This window comes from Cyanistes caeruleus, chromosome 4, assembly GCF_971803275.1.
Source record: "Cyanistes caeruleus chromosome 4, bCyaCae1.hap1.1, whole genome shotgun sequence".
In the NCBI taxonomy this organism is placed as follows: domain Eukaryota; kingdom Metazoa; phylum Chordata; class Aves; order Passeriformes; family Paridae; genus Cyanistes; species Cyanistes caeruleus.
In genome coordinates this window covers 61,989,424-62,017,382 of record NC_141704.1, presented here as the reverse complement: position 1 = coordinate 62,017,382, position 27,959 = coordinate 61,989,424, and the positions used below count along the sequence as shown (strand labels likewise).

The 27,959-nt window shown below is 41.1% G+C and overlaps 1 protein-coding gene across 2 annotated transcripts; it reads right to left on the bottom strand.

Annotated features, from left to right (window-relative positions):
* Positions 1-27,046, bottom strand: SULT4A1 (sulfotransferase family 4A member 1). 2 transcript variants are annotated; one of them, XR_015285727.1, is made up of 8 exons: positions 26,623-27,046; positions 10,281-10,411; positions 8,803-8,883; positions 8,572-8,698; positions 6,513-6,607; positions 4,990-5,128; positions 3,307-3,436; positions 1-1,676 (listed from the first exon to the last, which is right to left on the bottom strand). XR_015285727.1 is itself a non-coding variant. In XM_086885173.1 (7 exons), exons 1-7 carry the CDS (start codon positions 26,789-26,791, stop codon positions 1,564-1,566), a joined length of 855 nt encoding a protein of 284 aa, XP_086741299.1. In that variant the 5' UTR covers positions 26,792-27,035; the 3' UTR covers positions 1-1,563. The 2 variants fall into 2 exon arrangements, 1 of the variants encoding a protein (XP_086741299.1); XM_086885173.1 differs by lacking the exon at positions 3,307-3,436 and having other exon boundaries at positions 26,623-27,035.
* Between the last annotated feature and the right edge of the window lie 913 nt (positions 27,047-27,959).

The window sequence follows — 27,959 nt, the reverse complement described above, 5'->3', positions numbered from 1 at the left end:
TGCACAGAACATATCTTTTATTCAGTAAGCAAGCAAGCACAGAAGTATAATGTGTAGTGCTTAATATTCATACAGTACTAAAAATATAAAAATAGAAATAAAATTTCACTGAAAGCATTTTCACTCACAAATATACAGGGAAAAGTGCTGTCAAGCCACATCATGCTACACCACTTGCCAGTGCTGAACTGACAGTTTCCCAACAGAACTGAAACACTAAAAACTAGTCTTTCCTCAGTTTTTGGTGAGCCTGAACATTTGACTAGCAAAAATGGGCCTCCTGCAGCTGAGAACCTAAAAAGCATGGGTGTCATTACATAATGGAACGATAAAATAATTTGTGAGAGTTCTGTAGCGATAGTAGCCTGCTTCAGGCAGTTTATGTAGAGATGAAAAAAAAGATAAGAGAAATAAACTTGAATCCTGATTATAATCCAGATCAGTCATGGCTAACAATTCCTGGAACTTATTGTGCATGGATATTTGTGCAATACTCCCACCTGCTGGCATATCCATCAACTCTTCTCCTCGGATGCTGCAGTTCCCTTTTCCTGCTTTAGTGGCACAGATCTTCCCCTTAGGTCTGTTGGAGTCCAGGAGTACAACCCATAAACACTTCTAGGTGCCCTCACCTTTTAGAGGAACTAAAGGAGCTTATCCAGCACTTTAATTTCTGGGGTTGCCCCTAAAGGGAGAAATTCACACAGCAAAGTGACATGGGTTGAAGACTGGTTCTTCAGGAAAGTCCCTGCACCAGATTCCTGGCTTTTAAGCCCCATTTTGAGGGAGTGACCTAGAACTAAGGGCTTAAGAATCATCTATCTGCTGTCTGTCATCTATCAGCTCCAGCTCTGCATGGAGCTGAACTGCCTGCATTAGGAAGCCAGCTCTGAGCTGTGTCCATAAAGGCATGGGTGGGATTTGGGATCAGGCTGACAATCACAGCTGTAAATCAGAACAAGCCCTGTCTTGCAGAATGTGCCAGTGCACAGAACCTACTCAAATCACGCAGATAAGGGTGTGCAGAACCTAATGTGAACCCCACTTGGATCGGTTCCTATTTTGGAATGGGATTTATTTATACTTGGTTATACCTGCTATAAAAATAAATGTGACAATTAACCCCTGAGATCATTCTAGCGTACCGTTTTGGCCTGTTACTTGTTTCCCTCAGAAATAAATTTTTATTTGGTTTACAGATGTTTATTTAGGTTCTAGTGACAAGCTTTTATAAAACACATTAAATAATCAATGTGGGGCTGAAAAGGTGTACATTCTAGTTGCATATATGATACATACCTTATACGTATATAATACATTCCATAACAGCTGAATGTTCTAGTATTGTCTGGGAAGTTCTTGCATGTGGACAAAGGACTTAAATACTAGAAGATAAACAGCTGTTCAGGATCAAAGATAATTGTATCTGATATGGTTTACTTAGATTGTTTTTCTTTCTTTAAATTTTATTACACATAATAGCTACAATAGTTTGTCCAGCAAGTAATAAATGAATGCATAAAGCACTTTTAGCTATATCTGGATATCATATGCATGCATTTTTTATAAATAAAAATCAAATGTGAGGTCACATTTTCCCATCTTCTGTTTATAAACTAAATCAAATTTCTCATTCATTGAAACAGTGAAGATGTCTTTCCATAGCCCAACTCGTCCTGAAACACAGAAAAAGAAGACAAGTCAGAGTGGATGTAACAGGACACCAAATACCCACAGCCTAATTGTGCAGGGCACCAAGTATCAGCTGTGAGATTCGGATCTGTCTGGGCTTTCTCTAAAAGCTTAATGAGACCTAAGGCTGTTCATTGTCTGGCACAATTATTCTGGCACTACCCTTGCAAAGCCTTTCAATAAAACCATACACATCTTCAGCTGCACCAGCCCAGTGTTACACAGGAAGAATTCAGATTTTTCTGGGACTTTACTCTGGCCTTAATCAGAAATGAACACAGATTTTGGGTTGGGTGTTCACTTAAATGTGGATTTCTGCTTTCAGTGCAAGCACTGGCTGTTTAATAACTCCAACAGCTAACAACACATTTCAAAATCACAGTGCCTCCAGCATCCACTGCTTAGAGAACTATCCAAAAGGTAAAGGGAATGTGGGGTACAAAACTGACTGTTGGATTGTAATATTTTCGCTGCTAATTTCTATTATTTTATGTCTAGAGATAAGTCCAACAGATGAATTTCCATTTCTCAACATGGAGATTTGTTTGCTAAATAAAAGTTTCTAAATATGAAAGAGAACAAGTGCCATGCACTCAAGTTGTACCTCTGACATTTTAATTTTGAACACAAGGAATAGGAAGCTTTTGGGGAATGCAATATGGACAGTGAACACCTTCCTCATATGAATTAATCTATGGAACCCAACCAATAACATAATCTGTGACCCTGCTGAACCCTAACAGCCAAAGGCAGCAACCCCTTAACAACTGTTTTGATGCTGCCCAAAATATATTTAACTCAAAGTCATCCAGGGTTACTTGTGGCTGAATAAGCCCAAAGGAATAACTAGACTGAGAGGCTCAATTAGCTTCTCATTTATGCTGGAGATAAAGACAAAATCCAGACTTCTTCAACTGAAATAAATGAAAGGAGAATTGGGACACTGCTACCAGAGTTTAATCATAACAGCAAGAACAAAGCTACATGCAGGGAGCTTAATTATGCATTTAATGCATAAGAAGAATATCCATTTACTTCAGTTACCATTGCTTTTATGAAGCAACTTTGTAGTTGAGACAAAACACAAAACTGTCTGAAATATCTACATATTATTTATTAATGTGATGGTATAGCATGTGTGGCAAAGGCCATTTCATGAAATTGTGGCTTTTCTATAACTCCTGCAGGTATGAAAGTGTCCTGGTTTCTTTTCAGGATCCAAAGACCAGAATAACCGGACACTGAAAATGCTGTTTATTGTTTTCACCAAATTTCTCATGTATTTTTAAAAAAATAAATTAAGGAAATGTTACAATCATAAACATCTGATACTAAGTTAAATTTTGCTCTGGCAACTATAACTGCAAAAACTGTAAAATTTACAGCATGAAACCTGTTCATGAAACCCTGTATTTCCCATACAATAATGATAATAAAATATTTTTTTCCTCTTCTTGGTAAAAAAAAAAAAAAATATTCTATTTCTGAGTCTCCCTAAAAACATGTATGGACAAATGACAAGTTTTACAAATGACATACATACACTGTGGATTATTTGTAACAATTTTTTTCTTTTTATCATATGAATTGATAGCTTGTCAAAAAGTCACCCACCTGGTTTATGATTTGAATCATGCAACTGCGTAAATTAGGATGTGATAAGAGTCAAACACAAGTAACAAATCTAATCATTGTTCTGCTTTCACAGCAGTTCAGGGTTATCTTCAGAGTAAAGATCAATGTGCTAAAAGAAAAAAAAATGAAGAACTAAAATAAAGCAAAATAATAAAGTAAATGTAACTAATGACAAATTAAAAAATTTGAAACAAATTATGATCAGCTGTCATGTCACCATTCTTTGTCACAGAAACAAACAGAGAAGGAACAAAGCACTTCTAATGAAGCTACATTCTGGAGTAACAAAATATTGCAAAAGCCAAAGACAGCAAAGAAAAGAAAATAAGGATATTTATACTAAAAAGCACACAGCGAATAAATGACAAAGAATCACATTAAGTGCTTGTAGCTCCCTTCCTTCTCTATTACAACATTAACGCTTCTTTCCAAAACATTTGTAGACAGTAGATGCAAGAGGCTATATGTGGGCCAACAAGAACACAGCCCTGCTGTTTGCAAAGCTTTGCTCCCACATGAGCACTTTATCCAAGGACCGTGGGAGGCCCCAACAAAATATGCGATAACTGAATAAATAACCAGCTAGCACAGAATTAGTAGTCAAGAGGGACTGGTAATATTTGGCATTTTCATCAGAGATATGAAAATCATTATAAAAATTACAGCTAGTATAATTTGCAGATCACATGAAGACTGGCTGAAAGTGGTAGTATGGAAAGGGCTCCTACACACAGAAATCTTAGATCAAAGTATTCCTGTCATAATCCCTCAGTAAGGGATAATAACATGCAAATCAATTCCTCTGAGAAACTTTGTAGTCATGATAAACATGTGCTTCATGTGTGATGCTGTATCATAAAGTGCAACCACTGCTATGGGTAGAAAACAAGGAAAAGTTCCAAATAGAACTGGATTAAATTAGTGTATGAAGTGATTTTATGTTTGGATAAGGCATATGTAGGGATAACATAGGAACTGACCATCTTGACCAGGTTCCCCCACTTTTAAAAGTGATGTAGAGCAGCACACAGAAGATAATTTGAGGGATCTTAGGTTCACTCTTATGCTTCTCGAAAGCAACTGAAAGGACTTGATTTAGGACAAATGTATTAACAGATCACACGGCACCTTCTGGTGCCTAGAGAAAGAATCTCACCAGAATAAACATCTGGAAGATAAACACATTTTAAACAGCTGAGGTAGGAAACAAAAATAAAAAGCTTATAAGGGAAGCTGTGGTTCCTTGTAATTTTATTTCTTCCAGACGAGAAATGTCTGCTATTCTAGAAACCTGATCTACTTAAACCCCAGGGCTCAGGCAAGGATAAACCATATGAGATGGTGTGGGCTTTGGCAAGCCAAAGGTCAGAAGGAGCAGGGCAGAGTTTTCAGCATGAAGAGCTGAATCCATCGAAGCAAGACAAAGACTCCCTGACAGAGTGGTTTGAAATGACACTGTTGATCTTGGATTCTTACACCCTTTTCAGTCACTTCCACCTAACCTGACTTCAAAACAACACAGCCCTGAGATTGCACCAACAATCAGTTCCCTCCCATCCTTTAAATGGCAATATTTTGCCAACATCTAACTCACCCTGGGGGTTACAAAGTTGCTTCTTGCAACTTCTCCAAGAAGCATTTTTCTGTGAGTTTTAAACATACCCCTGCCAACAGGAAGAGCCTCTGCATTACAGCACTGATCAATGAGTTGATGGCAGTGTTCCACCATGGATTCCAGCTGAGCTTTGTCATAAGAAACTCCTAAGAACCTCACCAGCTGCTCAACCATTGTTGCTAGGTCCTGTAAGAAAGCATTTAAAACCCAGGTTATTTCACAATATTTAAAATCACATTTTTAATGAGTTTAAATATTTCAAAGTAATTATATCCTGGTGAGTGTGAAAAATACAAGTTCAGAAGTTGTAGAAACACCATTTCCAATTTGCTGAAAAAAAAAATAAATACGTTCTGATTAATTGGGTTAACACAGGTTGGCAGCAAGCATGGCCATGTAACCTTCAGATGCTGGAACATGGAACGACTGAAAAGTAATTGTGTTGCTTCCCACTACAGAGAACACCCCACCCTTGACTGATCCCTTTGGAATACCAGTGCATTTCAGAGGACTTAAAAGTTACTTTGATTTTGACCTTAGTCAAATAAATGACCAGAAATGTTAGGAGAGCCCTTCTTCCTTTGTCAGCTTCTGGGACTGCATTTATGTAGATGGAAGGATCTGGGGAGGTGGCTTCTGAAAACAACCATGAATTTACATCTCCAGAATTCCAGGGCTCCTCAGTATGAGTTGCAATGACAAAACATCAGGAAGCAGGAGGATGCTGTGATGCCACCAGCTGGTGAGCACAGGTAGGAATACATTAATTATTCAAAACTGTGGGATTGAAATAATTTTGACTAAACTTTACTTACTCTGATTATATCACACCTTCTTTTAGAATCCCACTCCATCAGAAGGCACAGTGAAGCTGGAATTATAATTTACCCAGCTTCACTGAATCTTGTCCTGATTTTTTCTTTTTACAAGTTTAGAAACAGGAGCTGGGTTTTTTCTATGTTTGCATTAGTTTTCCAGTCAAATAAACATTCTGAAGTACTTTCACTAGCTCTCAAAAAGATATTACTGCAGTAAGAAATATGCACTATTTCCACTAGACTTCTGATTTAAGTGGATTTATTAGCCAGCATACTGTAAGGACTCAATAATTATATCCACATTACGCTACATGATTATATCCTCATTGTTTTCAGATTTGTTTATCAGAAAGCACTAAGAACAACCAAATAATCGCAACAAATGCCAAATAGGACAAAATAGTGTTTATTTATTTTTTCCCTCATTGATACAGCACATACAGCAAGACATTTCTTTTAAATGAATGCCCAGGGCTGAGTGTAGCAAGTACTGAACAATTTCACATCACTGCCTTCTCTGCAAGTAGTTCAGTGCCTATGGATGCAGGCAGATTCCCCAGTAAATTAATATGGATAGGAAAGTGCCTAAAGTCCATTGAAGCTACGGAATTTTTAAAGCCAGAGCTTTAAAAATGGAATGAGTAATTAGGGAGCCCAAATGTGGACATAAGAATGTAATTTTGTGCTTTATGTATTTTTAAAACTAGGATGCTAAATGTGATTAAAACACCATTTTGCTACATCTAACCTACCTTATGCATGTCTTCATACTTGAGAAAAAGTACATTGGCATCCATGTGGTGTTCCCAAAACTCTTGCACATGTTCAAACCACGAACCATATCCTACTACAGAAACATTATGATTGGCATGAGGAAAATGAGCACTTTGGTTATTAAGTAGTTTTCAAAAAGGAAAAAAAAATAAAAAAAGAAAAATTAAATAACTGGAGTGGTTCATAGCCGCAGGAGAGCAGTGTCTCATTTTGACCCATGTAATGGGGGACCTAACCCTCCCCCCAAATCTTTACACATTTGTTTTCCAGTTCTCTGACTAAGTCCACATTTGTACTGATATCAGTCAGTTTATGTGTCTCTACAGTTCAGACACTGGTACTTGGTACTTACAATCTCAAGAATCTCTTTTGTTGCCAATATTAGAAAACAATCCCATGAGAAATGTAATCTGCAATTTTTCTCTGTTACCAGTGACTAATTCCCACAAAGTACTTCACATAATCAATGTAGGAGTTAAGAAAATAAGGAGTTTTTAAATTCTTTCCAAATACTTTTTAGTCAATTATATCTTTTCAGCAAAGCAGCTATAGGAAAATTAAAAAAAACCAATTTTTTTAGGTTTGTATTTTGAGGCCACCTTTTCTCTTTGAAAAAGAATTGTTTCATTCTGGTAGCTGGAATACTGATGTATTACCTTCATGCATCCCATTCTTATGGAATGGGAGTAACAAAAATGGAGTCTTAGTGACTTTATAAGAATTGAAAATTGGCCAATTGGCCAAGCTGAATAAAACTGTTTTCCTATGAAACTGATCTCTTCGTTGACTGGACGAGTGGACAAAGAGATCAATTTTGAATTACCAAGATTCTGTTGAAATGTAAACATTCAGCTAAATGCTAAATTCACTGTATTAAAAACATCTCATTTGCACAATGATGGCCATAGAACATGTTGTGATGTTTTATTGGCTCTGGGAGGTTGTGATAAAGTCAGGTGGCTGCTACAAGATAAAGAGACAAATAACTTCTGGGACACTTACATGGAAAAGAGTGCCCAACCTTTCTATCTTAGAAGACCTTCTAATGTGTCTTTCTTATGTCTCTGGTCTAGAAGTTCCTGATCAGGGGCTACAGGCAAACTTTCCATTCTCAGGGAATGCAAATGGAAAACTGAAGCTGGGCTGGAATGGGAGGAGAGCATTATTCCTGCTCAAGCTTGCAGGATAAGGAGCAGCAAAGGTTTTTTAAGGCCTGTTAAATAACCTCCATTGGTAGGCTTTACTTTTTTCTTCCCTTTGGTATTACACAGCTCCTTCAGCATCAGCTCCCCTAAATTCCAGGTTTGCTGCTCGGGATCTAGAGGAGATCCTGCTCTCAGAGCTCAGGGTACCTGGTGAATTCTTAGTATCACATTAAGGTATCAGAGGAGATATTGCAAAGAAAAAAAAGGCAGCAAGAATTTTTTCTCTTCTTTAGCTAGAGAGCATGGACAATCCCTTGGTATTTCATTCTCCTCACAGAGCTGCATTTTTCAGGCCACAGCAGCCTGCAGCTGCCTTCTCATGGGTTCTCACTCGAGCTCAGTGGTGAACTCCAGATCAGGCCCATGCAAACTAGAGAATTTTGTGTTAACTTGCAAGGTATGAACTTTGAGTTTTTGACATTCTGAAATTTAAACATTAAAGAAATTACCAGGAAAATAACCCCAAACCTGGGGAGCAGAAACACTCCTGAGAAGTAGCTGATAACTGAAATTGAATGATGCTGTGAATATTCACCACTTTTTGGGCAGTACCTGGCAATCTGCAAACTGAATTTTAGAAGAGTAGACCAGAGTTTTGCTCTAGTTCAGGTGGAAAACTGCTGAACCCAGGGGGTCAAATACTGTAAGGCAAATATTTACAAAAAGCACAGTTCATAGTTTGCATGGACAAATCTCAATCCCCACAGTGCTATCTGTAGCAACCTCGTTGCTGTATATGCAAAACAAATGCACCTTTATCCAGTTCACTTCTGTACTTGCAGAAGGAACGTAGAGATGAAAATAAATGTGTGCAGAGAGAACAGCTCCTTACACTTGTCATTCATAAACCTTCTGCAGAACTCCTGAAACGTTCCTCTGTAGCTCATGGTCCTTAGGGAGCGGTGGAACTGGTAATAAGACACCACCAGGTCTTTGGGGTTTCGAGCCATGTATATTACCTGTGATGGGGGGAAAATTATCTTATTGAAAGCTTTTTCCTCATCCCAAAGCACTCACACAACTGCTGCCAGCAGAGTTAAAACAAACACGAGCTCATTTTCACCTTTGAGTTGCCGTTGTGGAGGTCTGAAGGCAAAAACCGATAGGGGAGGTGGCTTTTGATGAGTCGCGGGGAGGTCAGTTCCTACAATAAAGCAGAGAGAATAGTTTCCTATTGAGCACTGCTTCAGGGAACATCCTCAGCTGTCCTGAACTGTCACACTTGAGGCCCTCTGCTGCAGTGACTCCCATTCACAAATTCACTTCCTAAAATTAACAAAAGTTCGGGGACTCAAAATCGGGTCAGGGAGTCACATCTGGCTTTTAAATATCAAAAGGCTGGATAATGTGTTGGGGGTTTTGTAATTTTGGGGTTTTATCCCTTTTGTTTTCAAAGTACTTCCATTTGCAGGACCTTCTCAGAAAAAGAATGTAACAGTTGAAGATTCTTATCAAACTCACTTTATTTCCAGTGATGCCTCCACTAAAAATCCTTGATAAATATTAGAAGCTCTGAAAACATGACCCCTAACTTCTTCCAAGTTTTACCTTTGCATTTTATTTTATACTTAGAATTTGGCCCAAAGCTTTATCTGAGTGTGCAAACATTTTTCAAATAATATTTTTTCTGTAATTTGATACAAAATTCTCATGACACACATCATGCTCTGCTATTAAAAATGGAATAAATCCATATTGAATCAAGCTGCTAGCACATGGCATAGATAAGAATGTGTAATCTCAAACTAAACCTCTTACTGTTGCCACCAGTTTTTTGCAACAGGATAGCACTGAGGTCTCACTGGATTAGGCATCACAGATGAAAAAGAAGAGCAATCTTGGACCTCTAAATACTCTCAGCTTGAAGTAGGCTGAGGCTGCAGTTGTCATTGACCACAAGCAGCTTAATTCTATCCCTGCCAGTCTCAGCTTGCTCATTCCAAGCAGCACTGCAGCTGTTACAGGATGGTCCTGTATAGTTTTCCTAATAATTCCAAGATGTTTCTCTTTCAGAAGTGGTTGCAGCAAGGCCAGGATCACACTTATGTGCCATGCAGCTGGACTTCAAGGGATTCTTAATAGCATGGAATTTTATGCAGGATATTCCAGACCCCTCAGACTACACCCACAGTGCCTGTAGAGAGCCAGGATCTGTGGATCTAAAGATCAAGATGTCTAAATTCAGAGCAGTGGGAATACAGATGCATGGATATCTGCATTTTTAGTTACTCTTTAACAAATTCAGGGAAGGAATCACAGCAAATTTGCCTCATTTGGTCAGTTCCTGTCTACATAAGCAAGAGAGGCCTGGAACATAGATTCAGAAAACCCACTGTCAAGATATTTAGGACATGGAGACACATTTAAAGTATTAAATAGAACACAATGAAACTTAATAAAAGCAATTTAAAATAACCTAATAACACTCTGAATCAATGCAACATTCTGAACAAGTCCAGTGATGAAAAGGAGAAGGATAAACATGGAACCAAGGAAAAAGTCACCCAAATGCTGGAAGACTCTCTTTGCAATAAATTGTACCTTGATGATGTCCAGACCGGGCTGAGGGTACTCTAGGACTGGGAGTTGCTCATCTATATTCATTAGTCCAATCTCATCTGGATCAGCTCCCTGACTCACTAGATACACCACTTCCTGCAGCAAGCCTGTGCCTGCATGAACCAAACAATGAAAGAGAACAGATTGTATTACAGTTCTTATCTAAACACAACCATATGAAGGGAGACCTAAACAGAGAAATAATGGCAACTTTTGTCCTCAACAATCTGCTGTGAGCTAAATCTATTACTACTGTTTTAATGTAGTATGTCAGCTCTCTTGGTTTTATTTTAAATACATGTAGGTCTTTCATGCAAAAGACCTGAGATTTTTTTCTTCACTAACAATTTAAATACACATCTGTCTCCAAATCACTTAACATGTGAATTGAAATGCATTTAACAAAAGGTTTTACCTCTGTAAATGTTACCTTGGCAAAACACTCCTACTTCCATTTTAGAAACTAAAAAAAAAGGTGAACACAAGTCATCCAAGTTCACAAAATGCACTAGTGGCTGTGCAGAGAAACCTTTATTCTAAATCTTAGGCAAGGCCCCTGTTACATGTGATTTGAGAGTCTATTTATGCCTCCAGGTTATGGAGTGGATTAAGCCCTAACACATCCACGCACAGTGAGTCAGTCACAAGCTTTAGAAGCCTCAATTATGCACCTCTCCACACTCTGAGGACATTTACAGTGCAACCATTAGATATCATGGCACTTTGGAAAATTAATAGATACTTCAATTACACCTTTGGACAGGGAAATTATTTCAAAGTGACTTTATCTTCAGGCAGGTAGGGAACCCTCAAAACAGAGATATTTGACAGAGAGTTAAGAAGATAAAGGCTCTTGGTGAGATGGAGGAACATGTGGATGCTAAATGAAAAAGCAAGCAGGGAACAGAGCCTGTGTGAAACTCATTCTGACCTGAGAAAGCATAAGAAAGAATCCAAACAGTCCTTGGTAAAAGACAACAATCTTTACAGGCGTTATTTAGGAAACAATCAAGGGGTTGTGATCCACTTAACCAATGATGGTGGATGTGTTGCTTTAATAATCAATGAGAGTTTTATCTCTTGGACCTTCTAGAACATGTGTATAAAAGAAGATTAAGAATAATAAACTTTGCTCTCTTGGACAATGCAGCTAAGAGAGTCATGTCATACTGCTTTGCCATTCCTAATACAGTGCAATAGGAGCTGAATGGGGAGATATCACAGTGAGCCAGAGGAGGGACCCCACATTTTGGATGAGAAGTCCCAAGGATGTGGGACAGCCTGGAAACTGCAAAAGACACACCTACTATTTATGAGTTGTGAGCAGAAAGGGAAATGAGACCAGTATTTATTCACTCTCTCTTGTTGCCTGAAGGAACAAGTAATGGTTCCAGAACTGGTTACAAAGCCCAAGACTGCTCCTGCATCCCAGTCCTTGGAATGATGAGCTGTAAACTCTGAAATCATGACCATTAGAACTTGAAAATAATTTGAGAGTTGCAGGTCACTTGTAACAGTCACTAGTTAATTTATTTTGACTAAAAAGATAATATACACAAACAGGCACCTTTATACCAATCCTGTCTGTTGTTCCAACACCAAAAGAAACCGCTATTGTATCATTATTCTGGTTCTTTTTAATCTGAGACACAAACAGTTAAGTGAGACCAATGGTTGGAGTGAACACAGCCTGGATACAGTGTGAAAGAACACACACAGAATTGTTTTGGATAGCAAGCACTTCAAGATTCCACTGTTCCCCTACTGATTGATGGGTAAATTAAAAAGGTTTGAGACAGGAAAAAAAAAAAAAAAAAAAAAAAAAAAGACACTTTTACATTATCATCACCCACAGAGACAGCTGTCACACACTTAATACACACTTGTCCCCATGGCTGTTCACTCTACATTTTTAAGTTCAAGCATATATTGTATGCATTAAAATTAACATTCATACAGTACTTTAGTATCAGTCCTTGTGAGTCTGAATGAGCACAACACAACCCTTGTTCTCATTAAATATTTATTCTGAGTGGAAACACCCTGGTTCTCCATAATTTATTTCTGTATTTCCAATTCCACTTGCAAAGAGAAATGCTATTACAGCAGCCCTATTTCCATAAAAGGAAAAGAAATCACTCTGTGGGGATACACAATAAACTATTTTTTCATTGCTCAGCTGCTCTCTAGGCAAAAAGCTGCCATCGCTGTTGTGCCTCTGAATACAGAAGGGGCCACAGGGTTGAGGCAGAACCACACTGAAACTTCAAGAGAGCAGCATGTTCCCTACCAGCTCTTCACAAGACCCACCAGAAAACTTAAAAGTGACAGACAGGGAGCACAGTCCCCATGGCCTTACCTGGTTCTTCTCAAACCTGTGGCTGTGCACCAGGCTTGGCTTGACTGCCGTCAAATCCACTGAGAACTGTGGAGGTGGGAAATTACATATTTCCCAATCAAAGTGGGAGTTTTGGAAGCTCAAAAGTTTCCATCTAAAAGTGTTTCCACCAAAACCAGTGATACACTGAAAGAGGAATCCAGTAGGCTGGAATTTCTCCTCCCTACACCTGCAGCAGTATCACTGATTTCAACTTCCCTCACCCATGAAATCTGTGCTAGTTTTCTCTTTTGTCAGTCACTGCATTAGCCTGATTTTCTCCCACATTAGCACTCAAGCTACTGTACTTGGAAATTCAGGATTTTAATCAAAATGAAAACTAGGGAATTAACTTTTGAGGGAACAGTGATTTTTTTTTTTTTTTTTTTTTTTTAACTTGTCACCCTTAATTAATTATTATTTACCACACACACACACACACACACACACACACATTCCAAAAGCTCCAGGAAAAAAATTATCATTAACCTGGTTTCCTGTTTAAGAGAACAAATTAAAGCATCATATGCTTATTTCTTTAAAAAGGAAAAAACCCAAAAAGCTTTTATATGTATTATTAGATATTGTATGACCTCCTCACATCTCTACTAGGACTAAAACCAACTCAAATTAAATGTATCAGAGCTAAATGTTCTTTTGGTTTAGAAAGGATGACTTAACCTAGCAACAGGCAGCCCAAATTCCAGACCTGGCTGCTAGGGCAACATATTCAACCCCAGGAACACCAGCTGGCTGAAAAGCCAAATAAAGTGGGATACTGGGATCCACAAGATGGAAAGCCCAAGCCTAGACCTGGGCTAGCAGAATTTATTAAAATGCCTTAGTATGATGGGATGTGAGTTTTCTGCTGCAGCCGCATCTGTGTGTAAAACATACAGAAATTTGCCATTTGACCCAGCTGACTTAGTGATCTCTGTGGAGATTTGCAAGAACCATCATTCTATGGATGGAAGGTAGAGTAAATTCCTGAAACTGAGATTATCAAAGGCGATTATGTGAATAACGCCAGCAATCCCAGTCTATCCCAAAACCTGGCCAGATCTAAATGTCTCAGAGACTTTTTTAGTAAAAGGGAAATTATGATATCTGCTGGACATAAAAAAAGGTGAGGCAAGCTAAAGAAAATAAAAAGAAAATAGAAGTGTGCAGAGCTTCTCTCTGTACTTCCTAGATTTCTGGCCCTGCTGAGGCAATGGTTGTTGTGCATCTCTGATATCTTCACTGCTTCCTGCCTGTGCTGCTGAACACCTGTACATATACGTGCACACCTCACTTGGGATGGTACAGAAGGATAAACACAACAGGATAACACACTGAAAAACAGGTTTAGCTGCCAGCCTTTGGACATGGGGCACAAAATGCCACATTAATAAGTTCCCAGCAATTTTACCCTGTCTTCTTTCATCTGCAGCATTTCATTTGAGAGGAAGACTGCTCACCCTGCTACCTCTAAGGTCATATTGCCAAAACAGACATGGAATTCATGAACACTTTTCCAATTTCAGTTAAAATGAGGGCAGTCACCATCTGAGGAACTTCAGTGCAAAGTTTCTGAGAAATGCTCTTCCTGACAAGCTCCTCTGCTCTGTCAATACAACACCCCAGGAGAACACAGAGTGTTCCAGTTTATCACACAATATCTGGAAAGAGAGGGGGTGGGAAACAGCTGCGAGAAGCTACTGCCTGCCAGAATCTGCAGGTCTTTAGGAGAATTTTTAAATTATCTGTGAGTGTGCTGGTGGGGATGCGCTGTGCTTTCCTGTGCTACCTATTGACACACAGAAATCAGGACTCATTAAAAATCCCACCACATCACAGAAGTCCCTGTGAGGACAGGAACGCTGTTCCCTTTCCATGGCCAATGCCATGGCAATGCTCAGCAAGAACAGTCAGACCAGGGCCACTCTGCCTCTGCTCATCAAGAGCTGCTGCAGTAGCATCCAGGCAGCAGAGGGACAGACACGACTTGGGAACACCACAGCTATTCCTTCTGGCTTCTGTGTGTTAGATGCCTTCCAGTGTCAAATTTAGTCACTGTAGAAGGGAGAAATATTCTCTAGTGCAGATATTCTCCGGCTTCCCTCAATTCTTTCTGGCCACTGGCACTCCTATGAAGTCATCAGACATCATAGATGTGTTCAAAGTGAAGTGGCAGATGTAACACTCTAAGGTTTCTGGTGAAATTTTGCTTCTCTATATTGTTTCTAAGGCAGTTTCTTTCAGTTTCTTCTCTGTTATCAGCTAAGACAGGACAAACCTGCAGCCCAAGGATGCAAAGGCCTTTGGTGTATTGCCTTTATTTGCCCCTTGTATGGAAACCACATGGAAAATTAAAATAAAGAAATACTAGCACTAGTAATCTAGCAATCCAAATTAACTGTATTTTGGTTGATCTGCCAGTGCTTGACCAAATTTTGGCTAATCCAATGCAGCAGATCCATTATGATTCATATCTTTTTTATAGCATTGGTAGATGCAAGTGCTCATTAAAAGTGAGGGCTGCTAAAGCTGCCATACTGGTCTGTAAGTGCTGTACAGCTGAGCCTCACACTGTTCTTCTAATTGCCTGCTAGCTCATTCCCCCTTGGCTAATTTCAGTGCAAATCTGCAGGTCAGTATGACAGATTCATCCCCACCCTAAAATACTGGAGGGAAAATTAGATTTTTCCATTAGAAGAAAAAAACCTCAAATTTCCAAAACATTAAATTATCTCCTCTTGAGGCTTCTAATACTGAAGTTCTCCTACACATTCAAATTCCACCCGGCTTAAGAATAGAGGTTTTTATTAACAACTAGGGTTTTAAATATAAAAATAATACATATACCTTGATACCATAGTTTCCAATTCTTCTGTCTTCCTAAATGAGACTGGGGATTCAGAATAAAGACTGAAATTGTGATGTTATATTGCCACACTATTTTTTTTTTTTTTGACTGACCGATTAAATATTTATTAGAGGGCCCAAGGTTCAGAAAGGTCTGAATACTCGTCTTCTAAGACTAATGCCCCTCTTATGTGGCCTAAATGCCACACAGTCAATACTGATCGGTCAAGGGAGTCTGTGGGACACAAGGAGCCTGAATTCAGATTTTCTGAAAGGGGACAACTTAAGTAAGGCTGGATTTAAAAGAAGTGTTAAATACACAATTTCCAGCAACATTGAGTAAGCACAGAATGATTTTAGATCAATTTGATTTTTAGACTTCCTAATCATTTATTTTTCTGCTTGCAGCTACCAGCTTTTAAACCAAAACCAACAAGCTAAATTCTGCAGATATGGGTCCATTAATTCTGAGTTGTGTTTTGAGTATGTTTTGCCAGAGGCTATAAACAGCACACTATGAAAACCTTATTCTATTTAGGAGGAAAACCTACTTTCTGTATGGTAAAAATGCTGTCACTGAACTGTTTACACACACATATTATCCACAGAATTATTGCTGTTATGTCCAATACAGTATCCTAAAGCCCTGCTTTAATGAACTGGTTACAAAGCAGGGCTATTTTTGGCTAATGCATTAGTGCTATTTTTTTAAAAAGCTGTCTGAGTCATGATTCTCCCTTACATTAGCACACTAAGTACTCAATAGAGGACAGGACAAGAAGTGCATATCGACCAGAAAGAGTCTGGGACTTGGCTCTGACAGCTGGGGCAGCCCCACTCCCACACAGTGAGACAGGCAGCCACTATTGCCCACACCAAACACCAGCTTGGAGAAAAACACTTCCTTTGGAGCATGCTGGGTCCTAAAACTGGAGCAACACTAGTAAATAAAACACACCAGGGCCTGTTCTCTGGGAGATTCGTGGCACAGCCAAGCCCACACCCAGAGAGATCGATTCCCTGAACAAGAGCAATTCATCTGTCACTTTCTAGCAGAGGTCTCTTGCTGAGGAGAGCTGGCAAATAGCCTTTCTTTTCTGTCCTTGTCAATAATCCACAACATCCTCAAGTGCTCTGCAGCAAGGGCTTGGTAACAGCTCTAGGAACTTTGAGTCAGGTCCACAGATCTACTGTTAAAAACATCATCAGGCCACAAGTTTGCCTTCCTTTGCCTTCTGATTGAAGAGTCATGATCTGTGTCTTCAAGCTTGTCCTGACATCCATGACTTCATTATATCCAGGTGTCCTGGATTTTGTCACAGGTCCTTCACAGACAGCTGCTACTGGTTGCAGTACTGGTTGCAGTACTGGTTGCAGAGACATCTCTTGGTACCAGATATTCAAAGGGAAATTGTTTTACTCTTCTCTTGAAGCTTTAGCTGGGCTGTCCATATCTGTGGATGCTCATCCTGGCTTGCACCAGGTATCATCCCTAATGAAGTAACTTCGCACAAACTGCTCCAATCCACTTAAAATTAGCTTGGCCAAATGAGCTGAAGGAGTTTCTACTTTTGTCATCAACTTACGTAGCAAATTTTGCATAGGACAAACCAGAATCATCCACCCAAAATACTCTGCGGGTTGCTTTTCTAGCAGGAATGATGAAGAGCAGGCTAAGGGCACTAATATTCCCGCACTAGCACAGACACCTGTAAAAGCAGACATCTGCCCATATCCTTAGGTTCATTTTTCTTCCAGTTTCTACTCACCAACCAAACACCATTGTAAAAGTGAGCATGACATCCATCACACTAAAACAAAAAACCGTAACATAGAACATGCAGGAACATAGAAATAACAGATAAACCTGCTTGCTATGACAGAATGACATTTCTTTTCACCCTTCCCATATCTAGTCAAGGCTGAGCAGGTCTAAAGCCAACACAGCACATTAAATCGTTAGCTCAGTTGGAGCCTGCCCTCCTGCATCCTCTGGCAGTTCCATTCTCCCATCGTTTTAGAGCCTGTATCAAAACATGCCAAAATTGCATAGTACATTACCCCAGCAGGAGCTCGCAAACTCCAGCTGAAAGTCTTCCCACTGTGCCTAATTTCCCTTAGTTTTCACACAGTGTACCAAGGACAACAATGCAGGAAAGAACTTTGCTGCAATGACAAGTCATTGGGTTTTAAAATCATGCTCAAGGACTTCATTACATCGAAAAGAACTGCATAGTTACCCTCAGCTCCATTGATTTCTAGGATAACTCTATCAATCTCTGTTCTGGTCTACAGTCATAATATGGTCTGTGGGTAAATGCAGAGCTTCACAGCAAGCTCTGCTGACTGAGGTAGGATCAGAAATCAGGAAACAACAGGGCACCTCTATTTAGGCACTTTTGTTGAGGTACATCTCATAGCCTTGGCTGTGAGCATACTCCTCTCCCCATATAATAATGTCAGATGTCTGTCACTACACAAAATGCAATTCTCTGCCTCAGTTTCAACCCCTTCCAGGGAAATTGTTAGGCAAAACCTCCCTGCACATTAGCATTTGCACGTATCAGGTGGTCAAGTTTCAAGCAAACCAATAATATAATGTGAAACAGCTAAAGGTACAGGTTATACATTTAATAAAACCCAACACAACCTGTCCAGTCAGCTATTGCTTGTCTAAGGTCAGGGAGTAAAGCATTTTGTCCCACACAGAATCCCACTCACTAAGTAAAACCATTCTTCTCAAGGTACCTATGTCCCCACTCATTTAGCTGAACTGCAGTTTTAAGCCAGCTACAGGCCTTTCCATTGCTGCTCTTCAGAATCAGAAATGGAAAGAGATCTGTTTGGGAGTATAAAAGGGGATCAGCCAATCAACATCACCATGGGTTTGATGCCTAAAGATTTTAGCTTTTTATACATTTTTCGTATATTTGTAGCTTTGTGGACCAATAATACATGGTTATATAGCTCCTGGTATTTTTCCTATCCTTTCTTTTAGATTTTAGAGTAATAACCTAATCTTCTAACACATTTCTGAAAGACTGGTTTTCAAGAAGACACACTTCAAGGACATTTTGTTTTCCAACCAGAATCTGAGAAGACGCAACAAGAAATGGGGCACAGAAGCCTCTGGACCAACTCTAATGTGGAACAACCTGGGGGGAAATTAACCAACTACTCTTCTAACTAACTCTCTTCTAAACAACCTAATCAACTTCTCCTAACCAACTGCTCTTCTAATTGGACAATATTTGTTCGATATAATAATTTTTGAAACTTAGAAAAAATGTAGAAATCTGATGCTGGGTGTGCCCATAAACATGGGGGAACCATATAAAGACCTGCTTTTTTATCTTACCATTTTAATACTGTAACAAGGTTTTCCCTTTGAAATCAGGCAACAGGTTTACAGTATTACAGCAAAATAGTTGAAGAGAAGACACTTTTTCTGACAGAAAGCACTGGTAATCCCATAGAAGCACTGACACTGATCGTTACTAATGTGCATTTCAGCTCTGCATGTAGGGAACAATCCAGCTTCAGAAGTGCCTATAGCTGTTCTGTGCTACTTTGGCAACCCTGACCAGCAGTAAACAGTCTTTTAACTGAATGGTTAATCTGTGTTTCTCATTGCCTTGCATCGGCAGGTGGGCAAGAGGCCAAAGGCACCTGGGCTGTGCCAGCCATGGTGTGGCTGCAGGGCCAGGGCAGTGACTGTCCCTGTGCTGGGCACTGCTGGGGCCACACCTCAGATCCTGGGGCAGCTTGGGAACCTCAGGACAAGATGGACATTGAGGGGCTGGAGCGTGTCCAGAGAAGGGAATGGAGCTGGGGAAGGGTTTGGAGCACCAGGAGGGGCTGAGGGAGCTGGGAAAGGGGCTCAGCCTGGAGAAAAGGAGGCTCAGGTGGAACCTTCTGGCTCTGCACAACTCCCTGACAGGAGGGGACAGCCAGGGAGGTTAGGCTCTTCTGCCATGGCTCCAGCAAAAGAATGAGAGGAAATGCTTAATTCAATTTCAGACCTGCAATTTACTAGTTTCTCTGCAAAAATATATATGGTAGGTGTTTGCCCATAAGAACTGCTTACACTCATATATGAAAAATTCTGGTAGAGAAGAAATACATCCAGTGGAAAATATAGACAAAAAGATCATATGATTTATCCCAGGTCACAGAATCTGCAGCAACAAAGTCACATTGCATGCCCAGTGTTCCGAAGCTTGCATTGCTTCTAAAGCAGCATTTCTGGGACAAAACAGGGTCTAGTTCCTTCCCCTCAGCATGGGGTATGAGTCCCTAATATACACAACAAGAGAAAAGCCTTCATTTAATAAGACTGCATAATAAGAATAAAAAATGAAGCATTTTGCTTCCTTACATTAATATCTTCACTGTGACAAATGAACATTAACATGAAATGAGAATGACTGGCTGGTGGGTTTGGCTGATCTACATAATTTTCTAATTCTTTAGTCCTTGAGGTCATTATAATTTAATACAGTCAATAATGATCTCACATGCTCAGAATACACTTTTTACCCAGGGTAAAACCGTTTTTCTTTTTTTTTTTCCTATGCCTGTTTACAGAGGAAAAAACAAGTTGATTTTTGTGCTACTTAACAGTGGGGAAGCAATTATGCTACATTTGCAAAAGACCCAGCAAAACCTATTAGATAACTGGAGAATTCTTTCTCTTCTGAACCATTTGTTCTGCCTCTAGTAACATCTCTTCACTGGTTTGATAAAAGGGTCATGACAGAAACACTGCTATCTAGATAATAAAAGGAGTTTCCCTTAACCACAGATCTTTTTTTTTCTCCGCTTTTATTTCAAGTTTGAGGCATACAAGGATCTATTCAATTCTACTCACATTGAAATCAAGTCAAATGCATCAGTGGCAAACTTAACATTGTCTTCAATTACTTTTTTTTTTTTAATATAGTTTTATTTATAATTTCTTTGCCTAGCAGCATTTAAGAGTGAGTCAATATCTGAAGGTATTTTGAGGTATATATAAATAAAAAGATGGACCCATTTCAGAAGGACTCACAAAGCACAGGAACCCAGTGGCTCTAACCCCCAGAAATATTAATCTACAGGAGTCACTTTCTGCACCTGAATGGTCCTCAATGGAGTGAGTTTAAGCTGTGGAGTATTTACTCTTCTCAGCAGTGGAAGGAACATGATTTCAGTCATCAAGAGCATGTAATCAGATTCAAACATAGATCCTGTCCACCAGTCTCTAAAGAGGCAGCTCACAAAGCATATCTCTATCACACACTGCAGTTTGCTATTCCCTTCCTGCTTGAAAAAGAATTCCATTCATTCTGGCCAGCTGGTATGGGAATTGATGCACATTCATCTGTCATTGAAACAAAACAATATCTGAGCTTTATACATTGCTTAAAGAAACCAAGTAACTGTGATGTTACTGTCAGAGAGAAAAGGTTACATGCTCTATTCTGATTTTAAAGATATCAACTCATTCACCCAGATTCATGAAGCTAACAGAGGTTTCTCATCATTCCACGTTACAGAGCATAATATTGCTTCAAAAAACAGAGGTGAAAGGAAAAGAATCCCAAATGTATTTCGTGTAAAAATTTGATTTTTAAGCCAACCTCATGATTTCTTGAGGCGTGCTTCTGGGCCAGTTACATTTGCATTAATTCTTTAAATGAAAGTGGTTAAAGCCCAAGGCAACAAAATTCTGCAGAGGTTATAGCACTATAAATCCAGCATGGCAGAATCTGGCTCTTTTGCCACTGCAAAGCTGTTGTTATAAAATAATGCCAACAAAACTGCTGGGAGGAGTTCCATATGAGAACACTGGAAATTAAGGCAAGTCAACCAATTTAACACATATGGATGCTTGTGTACCCTGAGGAGCCTTTGCTACAAAGGCCACTCAGACCTTCCACTAGGAGGGAAACCTCTGCAATTCACTGCAGCTGCCACACGTCCCTCTGACAGCTCCCAAACAAATCTTCCACAGCTCAGGAACATCCTTGGGCAACCTTTCAGCCTGATTTTTCCTCTCAGACTGTGCAAATCAGGACTGACTGTCAGCAGTGTTCGACCTGTGCACATCTGGGTATCTGCAGCCATGTGAACTTAGTCAAGCAATAATACTCTGTATATTGAATAATAAGACTGTTACTGTGAAGTACAGTAATACCAATCTCACCTGTAAATATAACCTCATTGCAAGGAGATTTTTACAGTCTGTGGAATACATGAAAAATGGGATTGAACAAGATAAACAAAGCAAGATTTTGATATGCTTACTCGATACATTTTCTTTGTAATGTATTTCTTTACTCAAGGTTTTGCCAATCTGTTTTAGAACATGGTCCCACAAACAGCTAAGGTTCATTGGAAGGGGAAGAAACAAGATGCCAAAGATAAGAAATCCTTAAACCAACTTCATAGCCAAACAAAAAGCATGTATGTCTACACCTCCAATGGCTCGAGCCTCTCTTTGTCTTAAGTGTAGCAACTTTTCAGTGCCGAGTCTAATCAAAGAATCTTTTTGATGAGCTGAAGTCTATTACTTTTACTGGGGAATCAGACAAACAGGAAAACTACTGTTTATATTGTACCCTCTGTATCCCACAGTTTAACAGTTGTCCCTGTCATAGTTGTTTGACAGTTGTTCAATGCATTGACCATTACAGACTGGTCAATAAATCAAACAACTCTTTCATCATAACAGAAGAAAACCCCAAAGCACACAGAGTCCCTCCCCCCAGGGATCATGGGATGAGAGAAATGAGCCATGGAAGAATGCAGAGACTGTAAGAAAGAGCAAGGACAGAGCTCCTCCATGAGCCAGGGAAGGGACTCGCACAACCTGGTGATCCAGCAAGAGGAAGTGTTGGATTCAGGAGTGCTAGAAATAGGAGGATAAAAGAGGTGTGCACACAGTGGGAGAGGCACTCAGAGCAGAAGGAGAATGGAGAACACAGCCAGAGGCATGACCTGTACACACAGAACCTCTCAAACAAATGATGAAGTAGACAACTCAGACTGACTTTCCCTGGTTCGATTCACCTAACACCAGAGGTGAGTGTGAAAGAATTCCAAAGAGGAGAACTCAGTAAATATACACACATGAAAGCTGTTCTTGGAATGACCCACAAACTCACTACTGGCACTTCATTAAGGCAAAGGTCTAAAGCCATCATATTCCTTAACAGCCAAAGCGTAGTTACAAAAATCCAGTGCTACAAGGTAAATTGAGAATCTATAAAAAGACACACCCAGACAGGTATGGCCATACAGTAAGGTCAACAGCACTTGCTCTTTTGACCCATTGTCTGGCACCAAATGCAAGTTCTCATGAACTGCCTGGACTTGAAGCTGGTATTTGCTCAACAATTGGCACCTTTTCACATATAACTCCAAAAAAATTATTTGGCAAAATAATCACCATGGGAGAGAGAGCTTCATTATTAATGTAAACAGCTCGCTTTCTCAAATTACCAGTTCTGCAAAATGCAGGAACTTGTGGGTTTTGACCCAAGAATGCAAAGTACACATTCATGTAGAACACACACAAGGTGATATTAAGGGAGCGGCTGTGCACCACTTCTGAGTAAGGACATGGACAGATCATGCCCAGTCAGGGTGACACTGAAAGACACAATAAAACACTGGGTGAACCTGAACTAAACACTACACTTCAGGGACTGATTTAATTCCACTGATATCATTGATGTTAGCAAAGAGCTAACCTGGTTCTTAGCACGGTGACTGAGGGAATACCATGAAAAAAATTTGCTTCTCCATTAATTCTGTAGCTTAAGTTCAAAGATGAGAATTTCAATTTTCAGGTAGGGTACAGGAAATCCACAGGATGAGAGGGTTCAATGCAAGTTGTGACAGACGCACAGTGCTCCCTATAAAGAGTGCATCTGTAATCAATGGCATTCAAATGGGATCACGTTTTATCCTGCTAATATGTGTCCCAGCCTGCTCACTCTACACTACAAAGTTACATGGGAGATGAAACTTTTGGCTTCATTTCTTCAGTAGCACACCTGATTTTAAATTATGTGTCACAACAAAAAAGGTTTTCTATAATTACAGTACTCCCATATCTGCAAACATAGACACACATTCATATATCTGAGTCTCTGGCTTTTAGGCATAAAGTTTCTCATAGTCCAAAAGCTCCCAAAAGCTGTTACCATTGATTGGGCACAGGTGTTAAGAATAATTAAAGATATAAGGGATATCATTATTCAGCTATCCGTCAGTGGAAATCACATTAAAGCAGAGTCACTTTCCATTAGGCTTATTACATTACTGCCAGTAAGCCCACTGGTACATTTCATTTTCTACCATTATTGGAACAGTTTCTTCCTGGGTCACTCCCAATTTACCAATAACTGCAACTATTTCCAAGCACCACCTCCATTTCACGTTTGGAGCTGCATTGTCTATTCCTGCAGTGTACAGAGTCTTCCAAATGGCTTCCAGACCGCTTTACCAGTCCTGGCCCTATGAGCCACTTGTGGATTTTCCTTGCCAGGTAAGCCACCATACGGTCAACAACTACTGCTGGAGCCTTCTGCTTGTAGCCATAAGCTCTGGCCTCTCACACATCCAGCACACAGACTTGTTTGGGTATTTCCGCAGTTTGAGCAGATGGAGAGCTGCTGCTACACTGAACAAAGCTGATTTTCTTAGGAACAAGAAAAAAGTTTTCTGTTGGACCTCTTTGATATTGGTGCATTTTTCTTTCTTGAAGTATTGTTCAAACACGGTATTCACTAGGTAAGTGGTCCCTGCTGTGTTCTACCTCTAAGTATTACCAGAACAAGCTGAACAGTTTCACCCCAAATAATTACATTTTGTGTATGAAATCTGTTTTGTGAGCCTGTGTTTTTACATTACATTTCATTTTCATAATGAAAATTCTGTTTGGGTCCAGTAAACAGAAAAATCTTTGTCAACACTATAGAGAGGCAGAAAGATGAAGTTCAAATTAGGGTAATGGGCTTCTGGATTTAATCCCTGGCTTTGCTGTAGACTTTCGGCATGACCTTGGCTATATCAGTGGGAACCGTCCTAGGGAAGCCCAGTTTCTGCTGCCATGCCTGTCCCTAGCCAGCAGCCCCTCTGAAGTCCTAAATAAGCTGTAAGTCACAGAGGAGCAGCTGAAAAAACAAGCTTCCAAGGGTTTTGGTAGAGTTTGGGCTACAAGAAGGTGGAGCTTGAAGATGCTATTATTGTCCAGAGCCTATTCCCTCAACAAGGACATCAGATTACTCACCACCCAAGCATTCTCTTTCCTGGCCAATAAAATCCTATTTTGATCTCAAGGCTGCTCTTCCAGTTAATCCACACAATACTGCGCCTTCAGTTTCAGTGCCCCATTTCTCACCCATCTTATCCTTCTCCCAGTGGCTGCCAGTAAATCCTCTTGTAGCATCTCCATACTTGGAGAGGGCAGTTCCCTGCCACTGGGGCCCCAAAAAATCTAATATTATGTTGCTATTTGCACAAAACAGCAAATTAAATATGATTATGCAAGCTGTCTTTCCACAGCCAACTGTCTAGCCATCAAAACTAAGCTATTGCCAGCTATTAATGATATTGTGGCTGGCTGGCTGAGATTGGCTTAACAAGATGCCACTATAAAACTGGAATGCAATTCTAACACAGGAACATTGTAGCCTCAGATTCTCAAAACTGAAATCTTAAACCACAAAGAATTTAACGGTGCTGGTGTTGCATGCTATAAATCTTGAAGACAGTTTAAAAGACCAATTTAAATGTAGCTGTCTACTCCTAATCCTAGTATTTTGAGAGCTACATCTACATATTTTCTCTATGTGTTATCTGTCAAGCTCTTGCCAATCTTTAAGAGCATAGTTAGTAACAAAATATCAAAAAATGTAAAGACAAATGCTTGAAACTGCTTGAAAAATTATAAAAGCATAATAGATGCTACATGGTAGAAATATGCAAGCTTGAAACAGCACACCAGGAAATTGAAAAGCATTAGCCATTCACACAACAAAAAATGAAGTAAGTCAGAGGCCTACAATACCGAAACATCATTTTACAATGACATTTACAGAGCTGACATCTGTTATCTCCAGTGGACTTTGGATTTCCTAGCTAGAGATCATCTCATTGTGAGGAAAAAAGTCACTCAAGAATGAACTTACAAAAGAGTTTATCTGATTTTATCAGGTGGGCTATAACACTCCCATATTGTCTATCTCTTTGCAGGCAGCACTATATCCATGATAATTCTCTTTAAATGTTTTTGCTTGGAAACAGAGAGGATAAGAAATCAATATATACGACATTGCAAGCAGACACACAAACGGTGTGCAACAGCCAAAGGACGCATTTACTGGACAAAACATTCACTTGTACTGCAAACAGGAGGCCTTTCTGGTGATTCAGACAGTGCAGAGAGAACGTACTTGGAGCACATGTTCTCCCAGAGCGATCTGGGCAGCTGCCTCGGGAGTGCAGCACGCAGAGAAGGCTGTGGAGCAGACACCAAACCTGTGCACCACAGCAGACATTCACATTGATGCCACAGACCTGTTCGACATCTCTGCTGAGCGAGATTTCCCCTGCCCGGAGCAGCATCGTCGTACTCCAGCGGTTCGGGATCACCCAGGCGGGGTCACCGGGGCAGCGCTGGGCGCCGGCGTGTACCCACCTTCCGTGGGTCCCCCACAGAACCCCCGAACCCCTTCGTGCCCGGGACAGGCTCTCAACTCTGCAGAGCTGCGGGAGCTGCCGGGCGCAGAGCACCACACCCGGCCCCAGGGCGCCATCCCCGGATATAGACACAATCTCTGGATACAGGACACTCCATCCCCGGCCCCAGGGCTCCATCCTCGGATACAGGGTACCATCCTTGGACACAGGGCACCATGCCCGGGCACACCCGTGGTGGAGAACGGGCTCAGGCCTCGCCCCCACATCCCGGGGGGCACCCGGGGCACCTCCAGCCCCCGCTCCCTGCCCCGGCTGCCCTGCGAGCGGGGGAGAGGAGGAGGACGACGAGGAGGAGGAGGAGGAGCCGCCCCACCATCCGCGGCAGCCCCGGCCCGCCCGCCCGCCTACCTGATTTGGGATAGGTGACGATCCAGACGTCGCTGTCCCTCACCGGGAAATTGGCGATCTCCTCCATCTTCCCGCGGCAGAAGGGCGGCAGCCGCACCCCATTGTACTCGAAGTACTTGCTCTCGAACTCGCAGGGAGTGCTGGGGGTCTCGGCCTCGCTCTCCGCCATCCTCTTCCCTGTGGGCCGCGGGGGAGGCCGAGGTGTGCGGGCCGCGGGCGCTCCGGCGGCAGGGAGGGAGGGAGGGGTGGATGGATGGATGGATGGATGGATGGAGGTGGGGAGGGAGGAAGGGAAGAGGAGGGGAGGGAAGGGGAGGGGAGGGAAGGGAAGGGGCGGGCGAGCGGAGGGCGCCGCAGCCCCGGCCCCCGGCACAGCCCCGCGCACGGCGGGCGGGGGCTCCGCGCACGGTGACGTCATTGCGGGGCAGCCGCAGCCGCGGCCGGGCTGGCAGGGAAGGGGAGGGATGCAGGGATGGATACAGGGATGGATGGATACAGGGATGGATGCAGAGACGGATGGATGGTGCCCTGCTGGCCGCACCTCCCCACTCTCCTCCAGTCACGGCAGAGGCAGCGGGGGTGGAGAGAGGATTGCCGCCATCCCCATTTCCAACCAGCCTACGGCAGTGCAGGTGCTGTGGCAGTGCCAAGGCCTCAGAGAGGGCAGGTGGAAGGCTGGGGAGTGCAGGGGAGAGGGATGAGCCGCCAAATGCACCAGGGGCTCATCCCCAACCTTGCACCAAGACTAGGCACGATCTATGACAGGGGCATGTAAGACAGAGAGAAAGGGGAGCACACTTACTGCTTTTTCAACAATACAGATTATTTGTTCCTTGCACCACTCCTGTTTAAGCCCGCACCTGCTTTCCACACAGGATGCTCTTTATCCTGGTTCCCTCATCCCTTGGATGCCACCTCTGTGTATCCAGTGGGGTAACAGATTTCATTACAGCCCGGGGCATCTTTCAGGTGGGGTTCAAGCCCCAGCACTCAGTGGTACCCAACACATATAACCTCCCTTAAAATGTGCTTGTGCTGCCAAAAGAAAGGCTGGTGTGGCTGTCTGGTCTCGCATGAATGAAAAGCCAGCAGCATTTCAACAGAATTAAGATATCCCTTAGTTCTGGAAGCATCAGTGAAGATCTTTCATTTTGTTTACTCTTACTTATAACAGCTGCTTTATTTTTTAATTTCTGTGATGGCACTAAAACACAGCAGAATTTCTTTAAAAGCTTCAAACCATCTGTAGCAGATCTCTTTCATTTGAAAGAAATAAAATAAGCATATAAAGGAGCAGCAAAGTAAGGGAAGAAGGTTCAGTTTCCTGGAAAATACAC